Source organism: Neolamprologus multifasciatus, chromosome 23, assembly GCF_963576455.1.
Source record: "Neolamprologus multifasciatus chromosome 23, fNeoMul1.2, whole genome shotgun sequence".
Classification (NCBI taxonomy): Eukaryota; Metazoa; Chordata; class Actinopteri; order Cichliformes; family Cichlidae; genus Neolamprologus; species Neolamprologus multifasciatus.
Window position 1 is genome coordinate 39,515,566 of NC_140460.1, and position 27,055 is coordinate 39,542,620.

Sequence of the window (27,055 nt, forward strand, 5' to 3'; positions counted from 1 at the left end):
GAGCTAAGAAGAGCCCCAGATGTGGGGTCAGTAACTGTCCCAAAATGCAGTCCGTGTCCTGGATGGACTAAATAAGGCTAAATGAAGTTTAAAAACTACAAGTCCCAGCATCCTCTGTGTTTAGGGAGAAGCAGTGAAAGTGAAAGTGTTGATCCTCAGAGCAGCAGGAGGAGGAAGGTGGAGCTGAGGCAGGCGAGTGTTAACATGAATATGTTTCTTCTTATGACATAAAATAATTCCACGCTGTTCGTGTCTGTGGGTGAAACGTGAGGCCGGTCGGCTCCTCTGGTTTCCTGTAAGTAGAGAGGAAGTGAGTTTAGCTGAGAGACCAGGAGGAGAGTGAGAGCTGTGCTGAGGCAGGTGAGTGTTAACACCGCTCTGACATCACTGTGTCTCTGTGGCGGGAACAACAGGCTCCGTCAGTGGAGACAAAAATAAACAGACTTTGGTTTTTCAAAGGAAACTACTTTATGTTGGGAGAAGCCGCGCAGGTTCACAGTAAGACCCGCCCTTATCACGACATTTTTAAAAAACTAAAATGGCGACAGAAACTCATTTCAGGCGGACTTTAAACTGTTTGAGCCACTTCCTGTTCTCAGTCCCGGCGTCCTGATCACCGAGGTTTCTGTTGCTCTGATATCTGATATTGATTATATCGGTAAACAGGCTGTAGGCAGAAACATCAGGTCTGATCTGAAAATCCCTTCAGAAACAAACTTTAAGAGTTTTATGTCCGTGTGAGGCCGCACGCTGATTGGACAACCACCTGTCAGTCTCAAGTTATTAGCCAATGAGCGCGCAGATTAACAGTAAGACCTTATCACGTCATTCTTTTAAACTAAAACATCGACAGTAAAACTGTAACGTGTCCTGTGATCTATAAACACTCTGTGATGAATAATCTGAAGTCATTTTGAGCCTGACAGTAGTTTCCTGTCACAGAGCAGAAGCTGCAGGCAGTTTTTGGCACCTTTATATTTAATTTATTCCAAAATAAATCAATAAAGGTAGAAAAGAACTCTCAGTGACATTAAAAATCTATTTTTAAAGACAGATGTGACCAAGTGCAACAAATACAAGATGACATGTTTACAGATATTTGAAGTATTGATCATATGTAGAACACAGAGCAGGTCCAATAACAGAGTCATCCTGCTCACAAACAGCAGTTTGGTTTCATGAGCTCACTTCCTGCAGTGATCCTCAGCTTCTCTCCAAAGGAGCCGTAACATGTGGGCTCCTCACCATGATGATGATCCCAAACACACTGAGTTCCTTCATCCACCTGATCATGTACTTATTAAATAATGTGATGGTTTTGGTTTTTTTTAAAGACTTTGAGCCTCTAAAATAACTGGTTTGGACTTTAGGACCAAAGCTCCAACATTAGAAACCCGTCAGTGTGATGCTTCCAGTACAACAGCACCTCTGAGTGTGTGTGTTTACCTCTCAGACTAACTCCACCCTGACATCAAGAAGATGGAGGAAGAGGACGGAGCAGCATCTGCAGCATCCAGCTGTGTGTCTGTGAGGAGTGACGGGGTTACACAAACACCTCCACCTTACAGTCATGGACCTGCAGCAACAATGTAAGAACACTACTAACTTTATTAGTCATTTCAACAGAACCATGACAGAATCATTGATCTGTGATTGGTTCAAACTGTTTGATCTGAGTTTGATTTTTATTGACTTGTTTTCTTGCTAAGATCTGAACTCTGTAAGTTTAAGTGAAGTCAGTGCAGCAGAATCAGAGAGAAGAGCTGAGAACAAACTGAGTTCATTCAGAGACAGAAAAACTGGCTGATGATTGGCTGACCTGTCAGCGTTATGAGGCCGACACAATATCACAGAGGGATCAGCTGATCATATGGCTGTCAGAGAGAACTGATCAGTTATTGATGTTTGTGTTTGCAGGGGTCAGAGGTCACAGTCTCCGGTATCCAGCTGTGTGTCTGTGAGGAGTGACTGGTCCAAAGGAGGACTTCCTCCAGACTTCAGTAATGAACCTGCAGCAACAACGTTCTTCAATCATGGAGCTCAGCTGACCATGTAAGAGAGCTGCTGACTCAGAGTTCAAAGGTTGTTTCTATAAATGTGTTCTGCCAGTGACATCATAAATGATTCCTAATGGTGGTCCGGGTACGATAATGCTAGTATTAATCGTAGTGGTAATGCAATCCAAGGTAATGATTTCTTCTCTGTTGCTGTGAACGTCTCTGCAGCCGTCTGTACTCTAATGTGAGACAACTATTACTGACAGAAACCATCACATTATCCAGTTTGTGTGTTTGCAGCTGCTTAAAAGATTTTAAACAGAGATTAATCAGTAATTCATGTCATATGAATGTGATGTGTTTGTGTTTGCAGGGGTCAGAGGTCACAGTCTCCAGTATCCAGCTGTGTGTCTATGAGGAGTGTCTGGTCCAAAGGAGGACTTCCTCCAGACTTCAGTAATGAACCTGCAGCAACAACGTTCTTCAATCATGGAGCTCAGTTGACCATGTAAGAGAGCTGCTGACTCAGAGTTCAAAGGTTGTTGCATAATATCCATAATATCATTCTATTCAGTTGTTTGAAACAGAGCAGGCAGAAGTATATCCTCATTTAGCTCTACGCCCACAGGTTGACGTCTTAATCCTTTCCTCATCATTCGATCTAAATTTGAACAAAAACTTATACAATGCCTTCAACTTAGAACATAACATGACAAAAATATTTTCTCATATTCAACTAAAACTATATTTAAATTTACTAATTTGCAACACAAAATAAACATCACTTTGATTACATACAGCAGAGTCTGAAGCTCAATATTTTAGAGTTTTAGGGACTGATGTGTTATGAATGTAACATATGTGTGTTTGCAGAGGTCAGAGGTCACAGTCTCCAGTACCCAGCTGTGTGTCTGTGAGGAGTGACTGGTCTAGAGACAGACCTCCACACTTCAGTCATGAACCTGCAGCAACAATGTTCTTCAGTCATGGACCCCAGCTGACCATGTAAGAGATCTGCTGACTCATTTATGGGTGTTTGACATTTTGTGAGCACTTTATTATGATTTTTAAAAAATATATATTTCTGCATAAATGTGATGTAAAACATAAAGGACACAAAGATGACCCAGTTACACAAACGAGAGAAGAATATTGGAATTGGTTATTAGTTTTCTTAGAAAACTTAGGGACTCTTAGGCTCTCTTCTCCTGGCCGCCGTCCAGCACTCCTCGTGAAGAACGAAAACCAAGACAGAATATCCTCAAGCGGTCTTTTACTCGCTAACAAGGGAAGCTTTGGTCAGAACCAGGCGGTGGAGCATAATGCTCCTCACCTGTCTCTAGCCCAAATCCTTCAAAGAGCAGCTCTACTCGCAGCTATTTATTCCCACGACAGTTACAGTTTACACAATACAACACAAGCACCTCCCACTGTAGAACCCCCCTTGGTTACGAAGACAAGGCACTGTGTGTATGGGTGTGCACGTGTATGCATGTCTATGCATGTGCAAGAACGTGTGTGTGTGTGTGTGACCTCCTGCTCACATAAAAGCAGGAAGCTTACAAGACAAGAAACAGATCTTCCAGATAGGATGTATCTACAATCAAACCTCCCCCAGCACAGAGTGGCTGGAGAGGTGGTCAGGATCAAAGCAATGTCTTTGATCCTATAGTTTGAACTAAGACTTTACAAATTTAAGAAACACAATGACAACATTCAACAATTTGCCTTAACAACCATGTTTTCATACTATTTGTGGGCACTCTACTGTATCTGTATTACAAGAGTGATTAAAACATAAGAGACTTGAATAAGGAGCAAGAAATTGGACCACACGTAAAACAAAGAAACAGAAAGTAACAAGTAGTTTTAAACATTGTGAGCACAAGAAGCTATTGAAAGAGGAAATGGTCAGATTTGTGACGCTTAATGTAATAAACTGTGATCAGACTTTATCCAGGGTTTGGATGTACATGTTTGTAATATAGTTCTATGTGTGGTCAGATTGCTGTAGGTGTGTGTGGATTGTGTGCATGTGGGAGTCCGCCAAAAGTTACACACAGATCACTGCATTCATTTGTAAATTTCAAGATTCAAGATTCTATATGTGTCACGTGCATAGTTATACAGATATAACATGCAGTGAAATGTGACCTGATCTTACACTTGTGGATCATGTACACGTCTGTAACACTGCATGCAACTCATTACTGACAACATCTTTGATTTTCACGTGTTCTCTGTAACAGTTTGAATGAAAGTAATAAATGAGACAGGATATTTTAGAGATGTTGCACAAATGGAAGAAAGCAGTCTTATATATTTGTTTAATATGTGCACTAGGGCTGCTGTGATTAGTCGATTAGTCACGATTACGTCGACTATCAAAATCGTTGACGACTAATTTAATAGTCGACGCGTCGTTTAAAGCTTTGTAGGATCCCGAAAGACACAGGAATAAGTAGCAGGATTTAAGAGTGTAATAACGGACTGAAACAGAAGATGGCAGCACTGCATGTACAAGGATGCCAGCTGCTGTTAAACCCCGAAGAAGCTGTGTCCCAGAATTCATAGCGCAGCCCAGCTCAGTTTCCAACAATGGCGGCAGCTAGTTAGTTTTAATATTACTCTTATTTTTCTTTCTGGGTCACAAAACAAACATTTAACATATTTTCAGGCAAGAATGTAGCTGTGTAAACCTCAAATATCTGCTCAGTTTATCAAGATATTGCATATTTTCAAAAGCGCTCCGACGTTTTCAGAGACGTCTGTTACCCACTAGCTCGATAGCTAGCCGGGGGCTAGGCTCACTAGAGCCGTGAGAACACCGGACTCCCGGCAAAGCGTTTTCAAACCCACCACCGTCTTTCGCTGCTCAGGTTAAACATGATATATAAGTCACTTAGATAACGTAAAAATTTTATTGTTTGGCTTTTTTCAGTATTTTATTTGTTCCTGAGTAAATCGTTGATAGTTTTTTTTGCTTAAACCTATTCGCCGGAACGTTCAAGACAATTTACTACACAGCAAAATCAAGACACAAGTAGGCAAAGTTCTTTGTGTTACTCATGCATGAGGGAGACCTAAAATCTAATAAAATATCATCTTGTCTTTATTTTTAGTTAGCACATACCTTAAACACTTAAAGCTGTAAGCTAATGATAGTTATATAAGAGCAGATGATAGATAGAAGATAGAATAATCCTTTAATTGTCCCACAAGGGGAAATTTTGGTGTAACAGCAGTAAGAAAGACACATATACAAACAAACAGTACACAAGACACAGAACAGAAACGTACACAATTTTTACATATTTACATGAAGGACAATGGTTACCAAAAACTGAGTACCATACTGTTGTTAAATTAAATAAAATTAAATACAGACAAGGAGAGGTGATTAAAGTCCCCAGAGATCAGGAAAAGGGCCTGAGGGTGCTGTGTTTGGAGTCTGCTGGTTACAGTGTGCAGGACCTCACAGACTGCTGCAGCGTTAGCAGAGGGCGGGACATACACAGCTATCATAATCACATGTGTAAACTCTCGCGGTAGATAGTACAGTCTCATGCTAACTGCTAGCAGCTCAATGTCCTTACAGCATAGCGTCTCTTTGATAGATAAATGCCCAGAGTTACACCATCTATCGTTCACAAACACAGCCAAACCCCCTCCTCTCTTCTGACCACTCCCGTTGTTCTGTCGGCCCGGATCAGATTAAAACCATCCATGTTTATGTGTGAGTCCGGAGTTAGCGCTGTTAACCACGACTCAGTGAAGCACATCAGGCTGCACTCCCTGTAGCTCCTCTGATGTCGGGCAAGAGCCACCAGCTTGTCTACTTTATTGGGGAGAGATCTCACATTCCCCATAATAATAGATGGAATCGCTGGCCGGTACCTCCTAACTTTACTGCGACGCCCGATCCCGGCCCAAGTGCCGCATCTCTTCCTCCTCACCTCGCGGGGGATGTTGGCTCGCTCGGCGGTAGGCAGGGCAGCGGAGGTCCCGAGGCTAACAGCTGATCCCTGCTGTAAACAATGGGAGGTCGGACCTCCACGCTCTCTCTGGACACAGATGCCATAAAGAATGTTATAAGAAACACGATTGTCCATAGAATTCTTAGCTCCATTGTGGAGTAGTACAGTCCACAATAAAAAAAAAAACAGAACAAGAACACAATAACAACAAAAAAAGAGGAAAAAAAGGACTCGGTCAGGTCGGAGCTGCTGATACTGGCTGCCAGCTCGGAGCAGTGCCGGAAGTAACGGAAGTAACAGATGCATGCTGATGCAATAAGCTGTACGTTTTACGTCTAATGGATGCATGGTCTGATTAGTCGACTAATCGCAAAAATAATCGGTGACTAGTCGACTATCAAAATGGTAAATGATCATAATGATGATAAATAATTGTTTGTGGCAGCCCTAATGTGCATTGAAGGACATGTCCTGGCCAAAAATGACTCCAAGGTTCCTCACAGTGTTACTGGAGGCCAAGGTAATGTCATCCAAAGTAAGAATCTGGTCAGATACCATATTTCTAAGATTTTGAGGGCCGAGTACAATAACCTCAGTTTTATCTGAATAAAGAAGCAGAAAGTTAGCGGCCATCCAGGTCTTTATGTCTTTAAGACATTCCTGCAGTTTAACTCATTGGTGTGTATTATCTGGCTTCATGGACAGATAGAGCTGGGTGTCATCTGCATCGCAGTGAAAATTTCTTCTAATGATACTGCCTAAGGGAAGCATGTATAATGTAAACAGAATTGGCCCTAGCACTGAACCCTGTGGAACTCCAAACCATATAACATCATGGTAAGCCACTAAGCATATTGGAAAATATTGGAAAATCCCTGTTTTAAACAGTCTTGATGCATGCTCAATTATCCAGGTAAGTAAATCTCCAAAAGTTGATTCTGTTCATTTGGACTGCAGGTTTCCCCAGTCTTTATAAGATTGGGGAAACCCGCAGTCAGCTGAGACTGAAGAAGTCACTTGGATGAGTGATGAAACGTTTCTCCCACAAAACGCTACGTCCAGATGAACAGAATCAACTTTTGGAGATCTGTTTTAAGCAGCTAATTAATCTGACCCTCATTACCAGCTCCATGACCATAAATATTTCTCTTGCTCTTTACCGCTACACACACAGTGTAGAGAGTCACCTAAACAGCTGTTTGTACCATATGGGGTTGGTGGTTGTGAAAATCACACATGTGGTCCATACACGAGCCTTGGGGTTGTGTCCCAACAATTTAGGATTTAAGTTTCTTTCTATACAAAAAAAAAAGAGATAATGTATAGAAGTACTTTTGGAGGGATTTGTTGTTGTTGTATAAATAACGACTTTATTTCTTTGGACCTGACCAAAGTGTTTTTTTTAGTTCAGTTGTGTCCTTCTGTAACATTGACTAACGCTAATAATATATATATTTTTAGTGGGATCATTCTTTAAAAAAATGAGCTAAGTCTGAGAAAAGTTTCCACCTAAACGATTGTATGTCATTGAAGCCAAACGTTTTCCTTCTTGGTTGGCTCTCGGCAGAGGCAGCCCATCTTTCTCCCCTCCCCATCTTACCGTCCTGTTTGGCTGCTCCTGTTTTTTGTCTAGTCTTGTCTAACACTCAGAGACTCTCTCCATCTCGTTCTCTAAAAACCAAGGAATTATGGATTTAATCAACTGGTCTCTAAACGCAACTGACACCCTCTTCTCAACAAGAAGGGCTCTCAGCTGGGAAATTGTTGACTTTTGGTTAAAACCGAGTGAAAGCGCAGACTCTCATGAGTTGGATACAGGACAGACACACACATTCACACATAAACATGTACTCAGACACTGATATGTAGTTACCCCCGTCCTTCAAACACCTTCGATGCTTACTGTGTGTCTGTGAGGAGTGACTGGTCCAAAGACAGACCTCCAGGCTTCAGTGATGAACCTGCAGCAACAATGTTCTTCAATCATGGGCCCCAGCTGACCATGTAAGAGATCTGCTAACTGAAAGTTCAAAGGTTATTTGTATACATGTATGTCATGTGTTGTGGAAGTTTTCTATTCAAATAAAGCCTGCAGACGAGCGGTGAGCGGTAGCTAACATTCTTTAATCCAAACACACAAAGAACATACAACCAAGCTTGATGGAGAGCCTACGTGACCACGGGGCAGGGTCAGCAGAGTCTCTCTGAGCCTAGCATGGCTCTCAGTTAAATACCTTCTTCAGGAACAAAAGGCAGTACACAGCTGTTTCACACCTTAAGGTTCACACTCCCTTGCTACTTCCCAGAGTCCTCGAAGAGACAAAAGACTCTGGTCCTGTGGAGTTGTCTGCTTCCTTACTAGACCCCCACCATTTGTCTTTCAGTATGAGTGTCAGACATGTTAATACAATAAAATAATGTGATTAATACCTAAGTAAAAGAAATTCCTATACACATGCCAGTGACATCATAAATTATTTGTAATGGTGGTCCGTGTACCATAATGTTAGTTTTGGCACAATCCCAGGTAATGATTTTTGCCTGTGTTGCTGTGAATGTCTCTGCAGCTGCTGGTCACCTTGAAATTCTGTACTCTGAGATAACTATCACTTACAGAAGCCATAACATTATGTAGTGTGTGTTTACAGCTACTTAAAAGATTTTAACCAGAAAATTTATCAGTAATTGATATGTTATGAATGTAATCTGTTTGTGTTTGCAGAGGTCAGAGGTCACAGTCTCCAGTATCCAGCTGTGTGTCTGTGAGGAGTGATTGGTCCAGAGACAGACCTCCACACTTCAGTCATGAACCTGCAGCAACAATGTTCTTCAATCATGGACCCCAGTTGACCATGTAAGAGATCTGCTAACTGTAATTCTACCACTGACATCATAACTTATTCCTAACAGTGGTCTGTGTATGATGATGCTAGTTTTGGTTTTATATTCCTACTGATGCAAATGCATCTACTTTGCCCTCCGTCTGTCATTGTGGACAAAGTGTACAATGAAACTCAGACAAGCCTGACACAACCGGAGACCCAGACTGTTCACATTCAAAGTAAAAGTTGTTTTTTTTAAAAAGGGTTTTATTTATTTTGAGTATGCACTTTGCATTATACATGTTGTCATGACAACAAAAACTGTATGTAAACTCCTACAAAGTAGTCTCCTTAAAATACATTTTGAATGCAGTGGTAAATGAGCAGTATTGTGCTGCTTTTGTGGTATACTTTATCAGTAATCGATGTGATATGAATGTAATCTGTTTGTGTTTGCAGAGGTCAGAGGTCACAGTCTCTAGTATCCAGCTGTGCGTCTGTGAGGAGTGACTGGTCCAAAAACAATCCTCCAGGCTTCAGTCAAGGACCTGCAGCATCAATGTAAGAACACTAGTAACTTTATTAGTCATTTCAACATAACCATGACAGAATCATTGATCTGTGATTGGTTCAAACTGTTTGATCTGAGTTTGATTTTTATTGACTTGTTTTCTTGCTAAGATCTGAACTCTGTAAGTTTAAGTGAAGTCAGTGCAGCAGAATCAGAGAGAAGAGCTGAGAACAAACTGAGTTCATTCAGAGACAGAAAAACTGGCTGATTGGCTGACCTGTCAGCGTTATGAAGCAGACACAATATCACAGAGTGATCAGCTGATCATATGGCTGTCAGAGAGAACTGATCAGTTATTGATGTTTGTGTTTGCAGAGGTCAGAGGTCACAGTCTCCAGTATCCAGCTGTGTGTCTGTGAGGAGTGACTGGTCCAGAGACAGACCTCCAGACTTCAGTCATGAACCTGCAGCAACAATGTTCTTCAATCATGGAGCTCAGCTGACCATGTAAGAGAGCTGCTGACTCAGAGTTCAAAGGTTGTTTCTATAAATGTGTTCTACCAGTGACATCATAAATGATTCCTAATGGTGGTCCGGGTACGATAATGCTAGTATTAATCCTTCTCTGCTGCTGTGAACGTCTCTGCAGCCGTCTGTACTCTAATGTGAGACAACTATTACTGACAGAAACCATCACATTATCCAGTTTGTGTGTTTGCAGCTGCTTAAAAGATTTTAAACAGAGATTAATCAGTAATTCATGTCATATGAATGTGATGTGTTTGTGTTTGCAGGGGTCAGAGGTCACAGTCTCCAGCATCCAGCTGTGTGTCTGTGAGGAGTGACTGGTCCAGAGACAGACCTCCAGACTTCAGTCATGAACCTGCAGCAACAATGTTCTTCAATCATGGAGCTCAGCTGACCATGTAAGAGATCTGCTGACTCAGAGTTCAAAGGTTGTTGCATAATATGCATAATATCATTCCATTCAGTTGTTTGAAACGGAGCAGGCAGAAGTATATCCTCATTTAGCTCTACGCCCACAGGTTGACATCTTAATCCTTTCCTCATCATTCGATCTAAATTTGAACAAAAACTTATACAATGCCTTCAACTTAGGACATAACATGACAAAAATATTTTTCTCGTATTCAACTAAAACTATATTTAAATGTACTAATTTGCAACACAAAATAAACATCACTTTGAAGCTCAATATTTTAGAGTTTCAGGGACTGATGTGTTATGAATGTAACATATGTGTGTTTGCAGAGGTCAGAGGTCACAGTCTCCAGTACCCAGCTGTGTGTCTGTGAGGAGTGACTGGTCCAGAGACAGACCTCCACACTTCAATCATGAACCTGCAGCAACAATGTTCTTCAGTCATGGACCCCAGTTGACCATGTAAGAGATCTGCTGACTCATTTATGGGTGTTTGACATTCTGTGACCACTTTGTAATTTTATATGTCTACATAAATGTGAGCTCAAACCTAAACTAGACAAAAATAACCCACTTAGGCAAATGATAGAAGAATATTGGACTCTAGATAATAATCTGAACTGAGTCATCAGAAATAGAAAGATGGTCTCAACAGGCCACTGAGCTGATCTCCAAAGAAATGCAGAAGATTGAAGGGTCCGAGGCTGTTTATTTGTCACAGGCATCGTCATACACGTACAACACAGTGAAATGTGCTGAGCTGCTCCTGTGACTGGACAAAACATTAGAAACAATCATTAAATGAAATAATGAAACATTGTGCAGATGTAATGTTAAAGTGCTTTGTGCCACATTAGCACAGCATGTACTGACAGAGCAGTGCAAGCAGAACAAAGCAAATGAGCAAAGTGATGTAAACAGAGTAACTGAACAGAGTGAGCAGAGTAATATCAGCAGTAATGAAGCAGCAGGATCAGTGTAGCAGCGTGTGACGTCATAATGAATCAGACATGATCTGAAATATGACAGTGAGACAAGAACATGATGTAAGGTCCTGTTTAAACCCTGATGGTGATGCTATGAGGGGAGCATGTTCTGATTTAGGACTTGGATGGTCTGAGGATAGAAGCTCCTCTCTGTTTGTGTCCTGATGCTGCAGAAGCTTCTGCCTGATTGTAGAAGGAGCTGAAGCCAGCATCATCCCAGAGGTGAAGCTCCTCTGTGTGCAGACCTGAGGTCAGATTCCTCCAGGCTGATGTTCAGGATCTACAGAAACGTGTGGTTGTAGTTATTGCTGCACTGTGTGCTGACAGCAGATACTCAGAACAAAGCGCTGCACACGTGTTCTTTACAAACATCTGTACATAGAAAATATGGATTATGGCAGTGAATGAACACGTTTCTGTCATTTGTTTCATTGGCTTCTTTTTTCTGCCTGTGTTCATGTGATTAATGTCTAACACATAAACAGGTTTGTAATCAAACATCACATCATCAGGGAGGCATCATGAAACAAAGTTACTGCTGGAGGCTGAACTCAATTTGGTGGCAATGTTCAAAAATATCACTCAGATCATTTCAAAGCTTTTAGTTCTTCTTCTTCACTTCTGTAAAATAATAGAAAGAAAATCAGAACCCAGAAGTTCACTTCCTGATGACTGAACTCTTTCAAAATAAAGCTGAAAGCTCTGAATGTGACACCGCTGCTCCACCACAGTTTTTAGAGGAGGTCAAAGGTCAGTTCAAAGTGATGGATCCCAAACTTCCAGTACATCCAGTGAAGGACATAATGAGCTCTGTGATGAAGGCTTTTACTGTGGAGTTTGTAGGCTGATCACTCTGTGTTTAATAAGACAGGCAGGAACAGCAAAGGAAACTTGGATTCTGAACTCAAACACAAGTTTCTCCACTTCTGCACAGTGTCATCAAATCTGGATGTTTGTCACTGACAGTCAATGATTTTAGTGATAAAGAAATGTGTTCACAGAGGGAGGAAGAGGAAGAGGAGTGGTGTCTGTGAGGAGGAGCAGCTGTCCTGCTGTGCTTTGTGTCAGGACGTCCTGAAGGATCCAGTCTCTACCAGCTGTGGACACTGGTTCTGCAGACAGTGCATCTCCTCATACTGGGACCAGTCTGCTTCATCAGGAGACTGGTCCTGTCCCCAGTGTGGAGAAAGATCCAGAAGCAGAGCTGGACTGCAGACAGCCAGTCAGAGCAGCTGTGTACAAAGTAAGACTGAACATCTGTCTGCTGATGGACTCATTTCTGAAAACTGGACTTCTTGTTGTTGTTCAGACATTGAAGAGTTTTCTTTCTGTTTTTCTTTCTTTCAGCAGATGTTGGTCTGCAGGAGGTTTTAGATGAACATAAGATCAGTCTGAGGAGGAGATGTGAACGTGTGACTGAAGGAAGTGATGGAACAGGAAGTAGAACCCTCCTCAACAGGATCTACACTGAGCTCTACATCACAGAGGGACAGAGTGAAGAGGTTCATACCCAACATGAGGTGAGGCAGCTGGAGACAGCTTCCAAGATGGACGCCCTCCATGACACTATAATCAGGTGCCAGGACATCTTTAAAGCCTTACCTGACCAACAGAGACCCATCAGAGTGGTTCTGACCAACGGCGTGGCTGGTGTTGGAAAAACCTTCTCAGTGCAGAAGTTCACTCTGGACTGGGCAGAGGGCTTGGAGAACCAACATGTCAGTGTGGTGGTTCTGCTTTCATTCAGGGAGCTGAACCTGATCAGAGATGAGCAGTACAGTCTTCTGGAGCTGCTCCATGTTTTCCATCCAACATTACAGAAGGTCACAGCAGAGAAGCTGGCTGTCTCTCAGCTTTTGTTCATCTTTGACGGCCTGGATGAAAGCAGACTTTCATTGGATTTCACCAACAGGAAGCTGCTGTCTGATGTCACACAGAAGTCATCAGTCAGCCAGCTGCTGACAAACCTCATCCAGGGGAATCTGCTTCCCTCGGCTCTCGTCTGGATAACTTCCCGACCTGCAGCGGCCAATCAGATCCCTCCTACATGTGTTGACAGGCTAACAGAAGTACGAGGCTTCACTGACGCCCAGAAGGAGGAGTACTTCAGGAGGAGATTCAGTGATGAAGAGCTGTCCAGCAGAATCATCTCCCACATGAAGACATCCAGGAGCCTCCACATCATGTGTAGTATCCCAGTCTTCTGCTGGATCACTGCTACAGTTCTGGAGCACATGTTGACTACAGAGCAGAGAGGAGAGCTGCCCAAGACCCTGACTGACATGTACTCACACTTCCTGCTGGTTCAGACAAAGAGGAAGAAGAACAAGTACCACGAGGGACATGAGACGAGTCCACAGGAGCTGACGGAGGCTGACAGGGAAGTTCTTCTGAAGCTGGGGAGGCTGGCGTTTGAACATCTGGAGCAAGGAAACATCATGTTCTACCAAGAAGACCTGGAGCAGTGTGGTCTGGATGTGACAGAGGCCTCGGTGTACTCAGGAGTTTGTACAGAGATCTTCAAAAGAGAGTGTGTGATCTTCCAGAAACCAGTCTACTGCTTTGTTCATCTGAGCATTCAGGAGTTTCTGGCTGCAGTCTACATGTTCCACTGTTTCACCAACAGGAAGTCAGAGGTGCTGAAGAACTTCCTGGGAAAAAAATACGAGTCATCTCTGGACAATTTTTTGATGGAAACACTAATAAAATCCTTCAAGAGTAAAAATGGTCGTCTGGACCTGTTTGTCCGCTTCCTTCATGGCCTCTGTCTGGAGTCCAACCAGAGACTCTTAGGAGGTCTGCTGGGTCAGACAGAGAACAGTCCAGAAACCATCCAGAGAGTCATCAAGAACCTGAAGAATAACAGGAAGCTTAAAATCTGTCCTGACAGAAGCATCAATATCTTCCACTGTCTGATGGAGATTAACGACCTCTCAGTACATCAGGAGATCCAAGAGTTCCTGAAGTCAGAGAACAAATCAAAGAAGAAACTCACTATGATCCAGTGCTCAGCTCTGGCCTTCATGCTGCAGATGTCAGAGGAGGTTCTGGATGAGTTGGACCTGCAGAAGTACAACACAACAGACCAAGGACGACAGAGACTGATTCCAGCTGTGAGGAACTGCAGAAAGGCTCGGTGAGTCCAAGATTTCTTATTCAGAAATGCAGAAGCTGGAGGATGTTTGGTCATTTGTTCTGACACAAGTTGTTGTATAATATTTTTTGAAAGAGTTTCCAAAACCAAATTTGTGTAAAGTTGGAAATAAACATTTCCAGTTAACTCTGTCAAACGTTTTTTCTGCATCTAAAGAAAATATTGTAGTTTCGATGTTTTTACTGTATGAGTAGTCTATGAAACTAAGTGATCTACGTGTATTTGTTGATGAGTGCCTACCTTTTATGAAACCAGTTTGGTCAGGATGAATTAAGAGGGGGGTTATTTTCTCTAATCTCTTTGAGAGAGCTTTGCAGATTATTTTAAGGTCTACATTAATAAGGAATATTGGACAATAGCTTGAGGGATGTACAGGGTCTTTGCCTGGTTTTAGCAGGAGACTAATGTTTGCAGAATTTATTTTTGATGGAAGTCTGCCCTTTGCTTTGATTTCCAACAACGTTCTGTAAAAAACTGGTGCCAGAATCGTCCAGAATTCTTTGTAGAATTCTGCAGGGAAGCCGTCTGGACCTGCAGCCTTATTATTGGGCACATTTATCAGGGCTTCCTGGAGTTCACCTGGCGTCAGTGGTGAATCCACTGACATTGCTTGACTGTCTAGTAATTTTGGAAGAGTTACGCTGTCAAGAAACTAATAAATGTCTTTTTTAGACGCGTTTATTTGTGGTGAATATAAAGTTTCATAGAAATCCCTAAAAATGTTGTTCATTCTTTCAGGTCATACATTGTGTTCCCAGATCATCTTTAACAGCACATATAGTTGTTTTTTCTTTCTTTATTTTTAACTGGTTGGCTAGAAATCGACCAAATTTGTTACTGTGTTCAAATTTTTTGGTTATTTTGTTCAGTATTTCCTAAGTCCACTCTTTTTAAAAATATTTAACAAAGTCTTCATCTCCAGTTTTTCTCGGCAGAATGTTCTTCTTATGTATTATTGTTAAAGATCCAGGAGCGTGATCGCTGACAGATGTAAGGTGAATCTCAGTGACTGAGATGTCACTCAGCAGTGAGCTGCTGACCAAAAAATAATCCTGGCGAGAGTAGGAGTGATGGACATGTGAGAAGAAAGTACAGTCGTGGCCAAAACGTTTTGAGAATGACACAAATATTAGTTTTCACAAAGTTTGCTGCTAAACTGCTTTTAGATCTTTGTTTCAGTTGTGTCTGTGATGTACTGAAATATAATGACAAGCACTTCATACGTTTCAAAGGCTTTTATCGACAATTACATGACATTTATGCAAACAGTCAGTATTTGCAGTGTTGGCCCTTCTTTTTTAGCACCTCTGCAATTCGACTGGCCATGCTTTCAGTCAACTTCTGGGTCAAATCCTGACTGACAGCAACCCATTCTGTCATGATCACTTCTTGGAGTTTGTCAGAATTAGTGGTTTTTTGTTTTCTCCACCCGCCTCTTGAGGATTGACCACAAAGTCTCAATTGGATTAAGATCTGGGGAGTTTCCAGGCCATGGACCCAAAATTTCAACGGTGTGGTCCCCAAGCCAGTTATCACTTTTGCCTTATGGCACGGTGCTGTGGAACGCCAGGACTGCCATAATGAATTAATTAAATACAGCATTAAATAATTAATTAAATGTGGCAATAATTAATTAAAATTCAAAATAATTAATTAAATAAATATTTACACATTTAATTAATTATTGACACATTTAAATAATTATTGACAGTTTTAATTAATTATTTAATGATGTATTTATTTAATTCATTTTGGCACTTTTGTCCCCTTCATGTCTCAACTTGAAATCATTTTATCTGTCAGCCTCACCCATCAAACTAAGTGGGCGGGGTTAACGCTGCCACTGCATCTTCTCTAGCATTTGATTGGTTGCCGTGCAAAGTAAGTCAAGACAGGTTGATCCTAGATAATCGATTGCTTGTGTGGACTTGGGGCAGCCAGGTATCCCAGAATGCATTTCAAATCACAGGCAGCAATGGTGGTGGTGTAAAGTTTTAAAATATCCTGTTTTTCTGTCACCAACTACACTTTTAACAGTGTTTTAGCCGCGAATGTAGATCTGGAATCGTTTGTAAAAATGGCAAACAATTCCAAGGAATTGAAACAGTGGGAACCGGTTCTCAGCAAGAACCGGTTTTCGATACCCATCCCTAGTAGGCGGTGCTGTTGCCATACGCGGTGCTGTTGCCATACAAGGTGCTGTTGCGCCTTCTTCACTGTTTTGTTTATGTGTTCTGACCACGTAAGATCCTCAGCCAGATGTACACCAAGGAAGCGGAAGCTGCTCACTCTCTCTACAGCAGCGCCGTTGATGGTGATGGGGGTGTGTACTTCTCTGCACCTCCGGAAGTCCACTATCAACTCCTTTGTCTTTGCGACGTTGAGGGTGAGATGGTTGTCTTGACACCAGTGGGTCAGGGCGCTGACCTCCTCCCTGTAGGCCGTCTCATCACCTTTGGTGATAAGACCCACCATTGTAGTGTCGTCCGCAACCTGTACTCCGCCCTCTCCTGTGAGTACAGGAGAGGGCTCAGTACACACCCCTGTGGAGCACCAGTGTTCAGTGTGATGGGGGATGAGGTGATGCTGCCCAGTCTGACCACTTGGCGTCTGTCAGACAGGAAGTTAAGGATCCAGCTGCATAGGGAGCTGCTCAGTCCTAGATCCTGCAGTTTCCTGTCCAGCTTCGAGGGAACGATGGTGTTGAATGCTGAGCTGTAATCTACAAACAGCATCCTCACATACGTGTCTCTCTTCTCCAGGTGTGACAGGGCAGTGTGTATTGTCAGGGGCTATGGCATCAACAGTGGACCTGTTGTGGTGTTATGCAAGTTGTAGAGGGTCCAGTGAGTCGGGTAGTGCAGAGCAGATGAAGTCCCTGCCCAGCTTCTCGAAGCATTTGCTCACGATGGGGGTCAGGGCTACAGGTCACCAGAAGTTCAATGAGGAAATGGTGGAGGATTTGGGTACAGGGACGATGGTGGCCAAATTGAAGCAGGCTGGGACTACAGACAGAGAGAGGGAAAGGTTGAAGATGTGTGTAAACACTCCAGCCAGCTGAGCCGTGCATGACCTGAGGACGTGGCCGGGAATCCCGTCCAGACCAGTAGCTTTGCGTGCGTTCACCTTCCTGAAGCACTTCCGCACGTCCTCCTCAGACACAGTGTGCACACTGACGTCATCCACCAGTGTCCTGTTATATTTTAGATAGCAAGGAGCAGACGGCCGAGGTTATTAAACTCCACCGAGACAGCGGTGATGCTAATCAGAAGGCTAGACCATCCAATTTTACAGCCTCGCACTTCCGGCCTACCAGAGGACCCGGCCCATGTAGACCGTGAGGGCCGGGTCCTCAGGAGGATGCAGCCTATGAAAGTACTCACTGGCTGTATCACAATTCAGGGTCAGCAGCCTTAACGGTCCTCAAGGGCCGCATACTCAAAGACCGCAAAGGCCGGAAGTGCGAGGCTTGTGAAATGGGACGGCAGGAGCAGGAACATGAATAATGACAGTAGATGTTTGTGTGAAAGTGCTGGAAGCAAATGCGTGTATGATGTTCTTTCAGTGTTGCACTTTGTAGACGCTCCCTGAGCACTGGTCTCACAGCCAGCTGCACATAGAGACCAGTGTTGTTAGTCCAGGTCAGAAGATGACTTGTTGGAATGAAAATGAGCTTTTAGTTTGTCTGCTTTAATAATGTGACTGAAAAAAGGTGTTGGACTTCAAACATGTCCATTTCTTTCACACTTCACCTTTAAAAGTGAGGCCATGTGGTTCCTGGAAGGAAAAACACGACTTTTTCAAGTCTTTTTCCTGTTTTTATGAGAAATGTACAACTTTAATGTGAAACATTCAGAGTTTTTTCTCTTGTTGTGTTTGTTTGAAGCTGCTTCCTGTTGGCTTCAGCTGTTTGGAGTTTCCATTTTCTAAACTTCTACATTCTGAACCTTCTTCAGCTCTGAACAGATGATGAAACACTGAATGATTTCAAGCACTTTGTCTAATAAACTTACATCTTTCATTCTTTATACAGATTGAAGGACTGTCGTTTGTCAGATATTGGCCTTGATTATCTGGCAGCAGCACTGAAGTCCAACCCCTCGTATCCCACAGAGGTGGACCTGAGTGGAACCTACAGAAGCCTGAAGGATCCAGGAGTGAAGCATCTGTGTGATTTTCTGGAGAATCCACGATGTCGATTTGAAACTCTGAGGTCAGTCAGCATGTTTTAGTTGTGCTGAGATGAATATGATGTGAAAGTTGTGCTGACACTAAACTGCAGACATCAGGCTGATATTATACTGATCCACACTGAGGATCTTCATGGTAAAGTCTGTTTTCTTCTTCTCTGGTTTAGTCCATTGACTGCAGCAGAACAATGTTCACATTTCAAACAGTGATACTCAACGTATGGCCCGCGGCCCACACGTGGCCTGCCCACCTTTCTTAATTCAGAGAGAGGGGACCCTGATTAACTGTGTAGCTTCTTCCTCACCGTTCTAAGTATCAGACACAACAATAAATAATCCACAGCTGACTCTCTTTAGCAGGTCAAAGGTCACGGCACACAGCACTCTGTGAAACAGTTTGGAGCAGGAATTCTTGCACATTTACAAACTGACACTGCTGCACGGCATGCTGGGTAATGCTAGCTGCTCAGGTATGGGCGTGCTAACGGCTGTGAGGCTCCGTGGCTGCAGAACACTGAAGAACAGAAAAGAGAGGTGGAGGATGAAGAAAAGAGGCGGAGATGAAGCAGAAGTTTAGCTCCAGAGAGGAGCTGTGTCTGTGTGGGCGGGGCTCAGGCAGCTCCGCCCACACAGTGACAGTGAAGCAGGTGAAGAGTAATAAATGAAGACAGCAGACAGGATTTGATAAGCTGATGTACAAACATGTAGAATGATGGTGGCAGCTACAGAAACAGGTCCATACAGACTGAAGCGTGTCTCCTTTGCATCTTCCATATTTGATACTGAGAGTTTCCAGAAGAGCAAACATCAAACACGCCTCCAAACATGTGACGAGTCAGACTGACATCATTTCTACAGAGAACAGTGTGAGCTCTCAACAGGTCACTTCAATAAGAAGGACAAAGTGCAGCAGGAATGACTAAACCCACTAACAGTCTGATATCCCCGTGTTCCTGTTGTTCTACAGCATCACCATTAATGCTGCTCCACCACCATCACTGCAGCTGACCAATCAGCTTCTGTCACGTCATGTGACGCTCTGTGACTCAGACTGGAGAAATGCTAAATGGCTAACCTGAAGCTAACCTGAGAAACAGTCAAAGTACTGATGATTCCTACAAAGTGTGTGTGTTCAGTATGAGATGAGTGTGAATGAAACCATGGAGGAGCGGGCAGTGGCTGCTTTCACACACGTTTGCTGCAGGGGCGGATCTACAGAAATGTTCTTAGGGGGCAAAATCAAAGCCATTATTGTTGACACATATGCAGCTGTTACATCCTGTAATATGCATTAAATATGGTTCAAATACATTAAATGCATTAAATATACATGTTTCATATAAATATAGTCTACAACTGTGTTTTCTTCAGCCCACATAAGGAAACAGTTCAGTCAGATAAAGACAGAAGGCCTTTTCCACGTCCCTCTGCTCAGTGTTAAAGTGCTGATGATGTTCAAGCTCAGGCAGCAGGAGGGATTTCTAAGCATCCTTCACTGATCCACAGCAAAAGTCCAGAGTTTGATCCCTCCTAGTAGGACAGGAAACATACTGATAAGAGTTTCAAAGTGTCTTTGTAAGCAGACATGATTGAAATGAGCCAGTCTAAGTTTGGTTCCTGCAGTTTGTGCTTCATAAACAGAGCTGAAGCAGAGGCAGCGTGTGCCTGCAGGTGAATGTACACTGCTGTTATAAGAGCTGTGGAAACTCAGGTCAAAAGGACGTAACCACACTGCTGACAGTTCCAGGACAGTCACAGAGTTACAGCATCATTTGTGACCATAAAGACAGAAAGCTCATCCAAATCCTGGGATTAAAAGTCTGTCCTGGTGGTGTCCAGTCAAACACGTCTCTGTGAAAGCTTCAATCCAACAGGCTCCAAAGTCCTTCTGCTCATTTCCTCGCCGGGTTCTTGATGCTCCTGTACCATCTCTCTGTCATCCTCCTCGCTCCCTCTTTGCACTCACAGTCTTTGTGCATCATTAACACTCACATGTGGAAAACCAAAGTTTTACTGGGCAGAAGATGATCATCAGTGACGCTGTCTTTAAAATACTCTTGTTAGAAATGTACGACTTTAATGTGAAACATTCAGAGTTTTTTCTCTTGTTGTGTTTGTTTGAAGCTGCTTCCTGTTGGCTTCAGCTGTTTGGAGTTTCCATTTTCTAAACTTCTACATTCTGAACCTTCTTCAGCTCTGAACAGATGATGAAACACTGAATGATTTCAAGCACTTTGTCTAATAAACTTACATCTTTCATTCTTTATACAGATTGAAGGGCTGTGGTTTGTCAGAGATCAGCTGTGATTATCTGGCAGCAGCACTGAAGTCCAACCCCTCCCATCTGAGAGAGCTGGAGCTGAGTAATGACTACTCCTCTTATTCAAATAAGAACAACCCGCAGGATTCAGGAGTGAAGCATCTGTGTGGTTTCCTGGAGAGTCCAGGATGTAAACTTGAAACTCTGAGGTAAGTCAGCATGTTTTAGTTGTGCTGAGATGAATATGATGTGAAAGTTGTGCTGACACTAAACTGCAGACATCAGGCTGATATTATACTGATCCACACTGAGGATCTTCATGGTAAAGTCTGTTTTCTTCTTCTCTGGTTTAGTCCATTGACTGCAGCAGAACAATGTTCACATTTCAAACAGTGATACTCAACGTATGGCCCGCGGCCCACACGCGGCCTGCCCACCTTTCCTGATTCAGAGAGAGGGGACCCTGATTAACTGTGTAGCTTCTTCCTCACAGTTCTAAGTATCAGACACAACAATGAATAATCCACAGCTGACTGTCTTTAGCAGGTCAAAGGTCACGGCACACAGCAGACAGTCAGAAATATTCTAACTCTGATCATTTATCAGTTGTGACACTGTGAGACTTGATCAGAGGTGTGATCATCACAGCAGAGGCCTTTGTGTCAAAGTCACTGAGGATCCAACAGAAACACATGAAGCAGATTTTCCTCTTCTGGCTTTTTATAGCAGATAACCTTCAAAATATTCTGCAGTCGATCAAAAACTGAAGCAAACCATGAATCAACATGTGAACATGAGCTGATGCTGCTGAAGTGAAGCAAAGTTACAGAGGTTTGATTACAGACACAGCTGAGAGTTTGTAATCTGTCATCATTTTAAAAAGTTTCCATGGAACAGCAGAAATGAGGCTTTACTGTCAGAGGCCGACAGCACTGAACACAACAGCAGACTGGTGGCTAATAAACAGTGAATGATGCAGAAACAGATGTTTGAAGCTGTTCTTGGAGTACACTGAGAGAGAGAGAGCTGTGCAGGCAGGAACAGCCAAAGTCAGAGAGAATTCATGAGCATATTTATCAAACGTGAAGCAGAGTTTGGATCTTCTTTTGCTGCTGGTTCACTCAGTTTTGGTTGGAGACAGATGAAACCTGCAGCTTCAGGATCTGTGAGCTGTCCACTTTCAGCCCCGACGGCGTGTCCGTGTACGTGCCGTCGAGTGAACGATCCACGCTCTGTGTTTCCATCTTTGTGTGTTTAGCTGCTCTCATTTACTGTTTTAGCTGTTTGCTGCTTGTTGAAATAGTTTGTGAGCTTTAACCTGAGATTCTGGCAAAATACATTTATATTAAACATCGATTCAGGATTGAATGAATCAACATAGTTTTATTCAAATTAAAACCATTTAAATGGGAACATTAATTTTTTACAGCCGCCTCTAATGCTGGGTAATGTCAGCTGGTCCATGTGCAGCTGGCTGTGAGGCTCAGGGAGCGTCTACAAAGTGCAACACTGAAAGAACATCATCCATAAATATTGAGTAATAACTGGACTCTCATACAGCGAGACTCAAATGCCTTTAAACATCAGCTTATCCTGCTGATCCAAGTCCAACACTGAGTTTGTAAAAACATGTTTGTCAATCATTTTGTTTGGTTTCTGAGGAAAATGATTCAATAAATTGCTGCTAATACACAACATTTCATCATATTTCCTCATAACCCTCTTTTGTCTGACCATTTGATCCCATTTGAATTTGCAATAAAGGATCCACAGAGTTTGGTGACAATAATGACAGTAGATGTTTGTGTGAAAGTGCTGGAAGCAAATGAGTGTGTGATGTTCTTTCAGTGTTGCACTTTGTAGACGCTCCCTGAGCACTGGTCTCACAGCCAGCTGCACATAGAGACCAGTGTTGTTAGTCCAGGTCAGAAGATGACTTGTTGGAATGAAAATGAGCTTGTAGTTTGTCTGCTTTAATAATGTGACTGGAAAAAGGTGTTGGACTTCAAATATGTCCATTTCTTTCACACTTCACCTTTAAAAGTGAAGCCATGTGGTTCCTGGAAGGAAAAACACGACTTTTTCAAGTCTTTTTCCTGTTTTTATGAGAAATGTACGACTTTAATGTGAAACATTCAGAGTTTTTTCTCTTGTTGTGTTTGTTTGAAGCTGCTTCCTGTTGGCTTCAGCTGTTTGGAGTTTCCATTTTCTAAACTTCTACATTCTGAACCTTCTTCAGCTCTGAACAGATGATGAAACACTGAATGATTTCAAGCACTTTGTCTAATAAACTTACATCTTTCATTCTTTATACAGATTGATGGACTGTGGTTTGTCAGAGATCAGCTGTGATTATCTGGCAGCAGCACTGAAGTCCAACCCCTCCCATCTGAGACAGCTGGACCTGAGCTCCAACTACAACCTGCAGGATCCAGGAGTGAAGCATCTGTGTGGTTTCCTGGAGAGTCCAGGATGTAAACTTGAAACTCTGAGGTCAGTCAGCATGTTTTAGTTGTGCTGAGATGAATATGATGTGAAAGTTGTGCTGACACTAAACTGCAGACATCAGGCTGATATTATACTGATCCACACTGAGGATCTTCATGGTAAAGTCTGTTTTCTTCTTCTCTGATTTAGTCCATTGACTGTAACAGAACAATGTTCACATTTCAAACCTTCAAAGAAGAAGAAAAATCCTCCACTGGAAAATTCACTGTGAAACTCTCATACTCTTCATTCCACCTTAAAGTCTGTCTGACACTGAAATCCAAAGCAAAATGTGCGTTTGCTTTACAGACAGCAGTCCAACACAAACATACACACATCATCCAAAACACAGTCCAACATCCAAATCTCCTCCACTGCCAGCATGAATGATGGGAAAGAGAAGGAGGAACACTCTGACATTCAGGGTTAGAATGAGTTTCATAAAGCAGACTGTGAAGATCAAAGCTGCATTAGAAAGCTTACATGAATGAATGAGTGGACAGAAGTGGACAGAGATCATCTGAAGCACTTCAAAGGCTTTAAATCAGCACATTTCTCTTTATTCTTTATCAACTCTGTTAGTTTCTCTCAGTTTTCTGTGGAATGAAGCTAACAGCAGGCTAATAAGATGCTGACCAATAGGTTTCTATTAAAAGTTGTAATTTGTATATGAAAAAGTGCTTTGGCTCAGCAGGGATCAGCTTACAGGTAGAATACAGCTGCTGGATGGGATTAGCATGTCATAGCTATCTACCAAACTGCTAACTGGGGAATTTCAGGCCATCTATGGATCATTTTTGCTAACTGTTTATTCAGCTTAGGCTCACAGGGCTGCAGCCTGTGCCCTAGCTGTCATAGGGCAAGAGGCGTGGTCCACCTGCACAGGTGAGCAGTCCATCACAGGGCCAACAGAGAGAGACAGAGAAGCACTCTCTCACATCCACACCTACAGCCAATTTAGAAGCACCAATGAACCTAAGCAGCATTTCATTGGACTGTGGGAGAACATCCAACCTCCACAGAAAGGCCCAGCTGACCAACAAGCTTCAACCTACAATCTTCTTGCTTTAAGGCACTAGTGCTAACCACTTTTCCCCATTTCAGTCCAAATCCTGCATCTTCCTGTTTCTGACTCCAGGCCAGCTCCACTAACACTTTCTCATCAGACACTGCCACCTAGTGGAGGAAGTCTTAGTTCCATTTGAAGCTTCAGATTACAGTTAGTTCCTTTACAAAGAGGTGGAGGTGGTGGGGCCACAGCACCATCATCACTGAGTGCCATAGGACACTTAACCTTTGTTTCCATATGCTGGGAACTTCCTGTTGTTCCAAGGAGGACTGGAAAATGTGTGAAAATCTCCCAGTCAGTTCCTCACAGCACACTTCAATCATTTCCCTCCCACAGCATCAGGACCAGGGCTTTTTCTCTCTTTGGTCCCACTAAGAGATTTCCACACAAACACCTCATCAGTGGGACTCTCACAGCTACCAGCCCTTTGCTACAATCACAAAGCTCTTCATTGAAATCAATGATATCAAAGCTGGAATCAAATGAGTCCAAGTCTTCTGCTGATTCAGCATCACATTCATCTTTGCTCCTTGTTCTGCATCCCCACCATGGACTTCATTCCTTTCCAAGCCAGCCTTGAGTGTCCTTTATTCAGCTCATCCTCTGCTTTACTTTTACACCTGATTTTAGCTGCTTTATCTCTCTTTCAACAAGTTTCTGTGCCTCAATCTTTTTCTTCTCTCCCTCATAACAAGACAGCTTCTTCTGCCTGAGAACATGTTGGAGTGATTTACTAATCCAGGGCTGCTTATTGGGGAAAATACTTCCTGTTTCCAAAGTAATCCCCATTTTTCCCAGAAAGAAATGTCAGTAGAAATCAATGATCTAAGTGAGAACATGAGCCTTTAAAAAGTCCCAGTGGGTGCAGTCAAAGCTGTCCCTCAGTCCCAGTATAGAGTCTTTGGTCCAGACTGGAACAACTGTGTGCCCAGTTTGAGCTCTATTCAGTGCTGTGACCTGACAGACCCAGAGGGGCCATCACATCACATTTAGAAGCTCCCCTAATGGAGCCACAACACATGTCCAATACTTAGTCTGTCTTGTTGGACCAACTGGAAGAAATGATTCAAGGACTTAGTCACAGAACAGAGATTCAAATCTCCAAAATCCAACTGGCTGCATCAGGACATCAGAAACTGTGCAGACAAACTCTGCACAGTTTCCTGTTTGAAGCTGCTTCCTGTTGGCTTCAGCTGTTTGGAGTTTCCATTTTCTAAACTTCTACATTCTGAACCTTCTTCAGCTCTGAACAGATGATGAAACACTGAATGATTTCAAGCACTTTGTCTAATAAACTTACATCTTTCATTCTTTATACAGATTGTGGAGCTGTGGTTTGTCAAAGATCAGCTGTGATTATCTGGCAGCAGCACTGAAGTCCAACCCCTCCCATCTGAGAGAGCTGTACCTGTGGGGAAACGACCTGAAGGATCCAGATGTGAAGCAGCTGTCTGATCTTCAGCAGAGTCCAGACTACAGACTGGAGACTCTTGTGTAAGTATAGTGATGGAGTGAGTGGGTGGTGCTGTCAGCAGTATTGTACTAAACACAGTCAGTATGAAACAAAGATCCAGTGTTTCCTGTAAAGCTGCAGCTTCTCAGTGAAGCTGTGAGAGGAGAACAGTGACAGGCTTCAGGATTGGACACAAACACTTCCTGTTTCTCACCTTTACGGTCACCATAGTAACGGCTGACACGCTCTGATCAAACACTGTCAACAGCCAATCAGCTCTCTGAACAAAGCAGCACGCAGACCAATGACTGCATTCATTTCCAAGTTTAAAGCAGTGAAGAACACAGTCTGTAGGTGAGGAAGAATTTACTGAGAGCAGATGTTTGGATGGAATTCCTCCAGTTAACAGCTGGAACCGTCCATCTGGATTGTTGGGCTTGTTGTTGGGGTTCCTACAGAGCTCAGAGTGGACACACCAAGGTTCTTCTAATGAATGAAAGTCCAAACTCAAACTAGGAGGGAAAAACATTTTCAGCAACTTCAATAAAAATCCAAAGATTAGAAAAAGTGAAGCAACAATGAGTCCTAGTACAGTCCCAGCACTGAAGTCCCTGCTGCTCTTTATACTGGATGTGCTGCATCACTGGCTGACAGCTGATGAAGAGTCTCTGGAAACACTCGTTTATCTCCTCTGCTCTTCCTCCTTCTCTCTGCAGGTGGAGGTGATGATGGTAAACAGGACAGTGTGTGTGCTGAGAGAGGAGCAGCTGTGTCCTGATGATCCAGAGAGGTTGAAGCAGCAGCAGCTTGTGTGTAGAGACGCTCTGACTGGGCCATGTTACTGGGAGGTGGAGAGGAGAGCTTCATCCAGCAGTGACTGACAGAGGAATGAAGTGCAGATGACTGTCAGTGCTGCAGAGTGAACTGCTCTGAGAACAGCTCCACTGTCAGACACAATGTAGAGTCCAGCATCACCCCTGTGTGTCCCTCTGGATCTGACAGAGGATCATCAGTGTATCTGGACTGCTCTGCTGCTGCTCTGTCCTTCTACAGTCTCTGCACAGTCTCTGCACAGTCTCTGTCTCACTCTGGAAAGATTTTACAACTTGTTGTAATTACAGAACATTAATATAATATTCAAACATGTGATCTTCTCTTTATTTCTGAATCTTTACCAAATAAAGAAAAACCAAACTAACAAACAGAA

The 27,055-nt window shown here is 42.9% G+C and overlaps 1 protein-coding gene across 4 annotated transcripts; it reads left to right on the plus strand.

Moving 5' to 3' along the window:
• Nucleotides 1-1,385: 1,385 nt before the first annotated feature.
• Nucleotides 1,386-27,055, plus strand: LOC146492291 (NACHT, LRR and PYD domains-containing protein 12-like). 4 transcript variants are annotated; one of them, XM_085151454.1, is made up of 16 exons: nt 1,386-1,589; nt 1,918-2,052; nt 2,371-2,505; nt 2,871-3,002; nt 8,697-8,828; nt 9,256-9,357; nt 9,683-9,814; nt 10,102-10,233; nt 10,580-10,711; nt 12,237-12,478; nt 12,583-14,371; nt 18,423-18,602; nt 20,851-21,048; nt 23,156-23,332; nt 25,716-25,889; nt 26,565-27,055. In XM_085151454.1, exons 1-16 carry the CDS (start codon nt 1,480-1,482, stop codon nt 26,572-26,574), a joined length of 3,912 nt encoding a protein of 1,303 aa, XP_085007580.1. In that variant the 5' UTR covers nt 1,386-1,479; the 3' UTR covers nt 26,575-27,055. The 4 variants fall into 4 exon arrangements, with proteins under 4 accessions (XP_085007580.1, XP_085007581.1, XP_085007582.1 ...); XM_085151455.1 differs by lacking the exons at nt 25,716-25,889; nt 26,565-27,055 and having other exon boundaries at nt 23,156-25,514; XM_085151456.1 differs by lacking the exons at nt 20,851-21,048; nt 23,156-23,332 and having other exon boundaries at nt 1,387-1,589.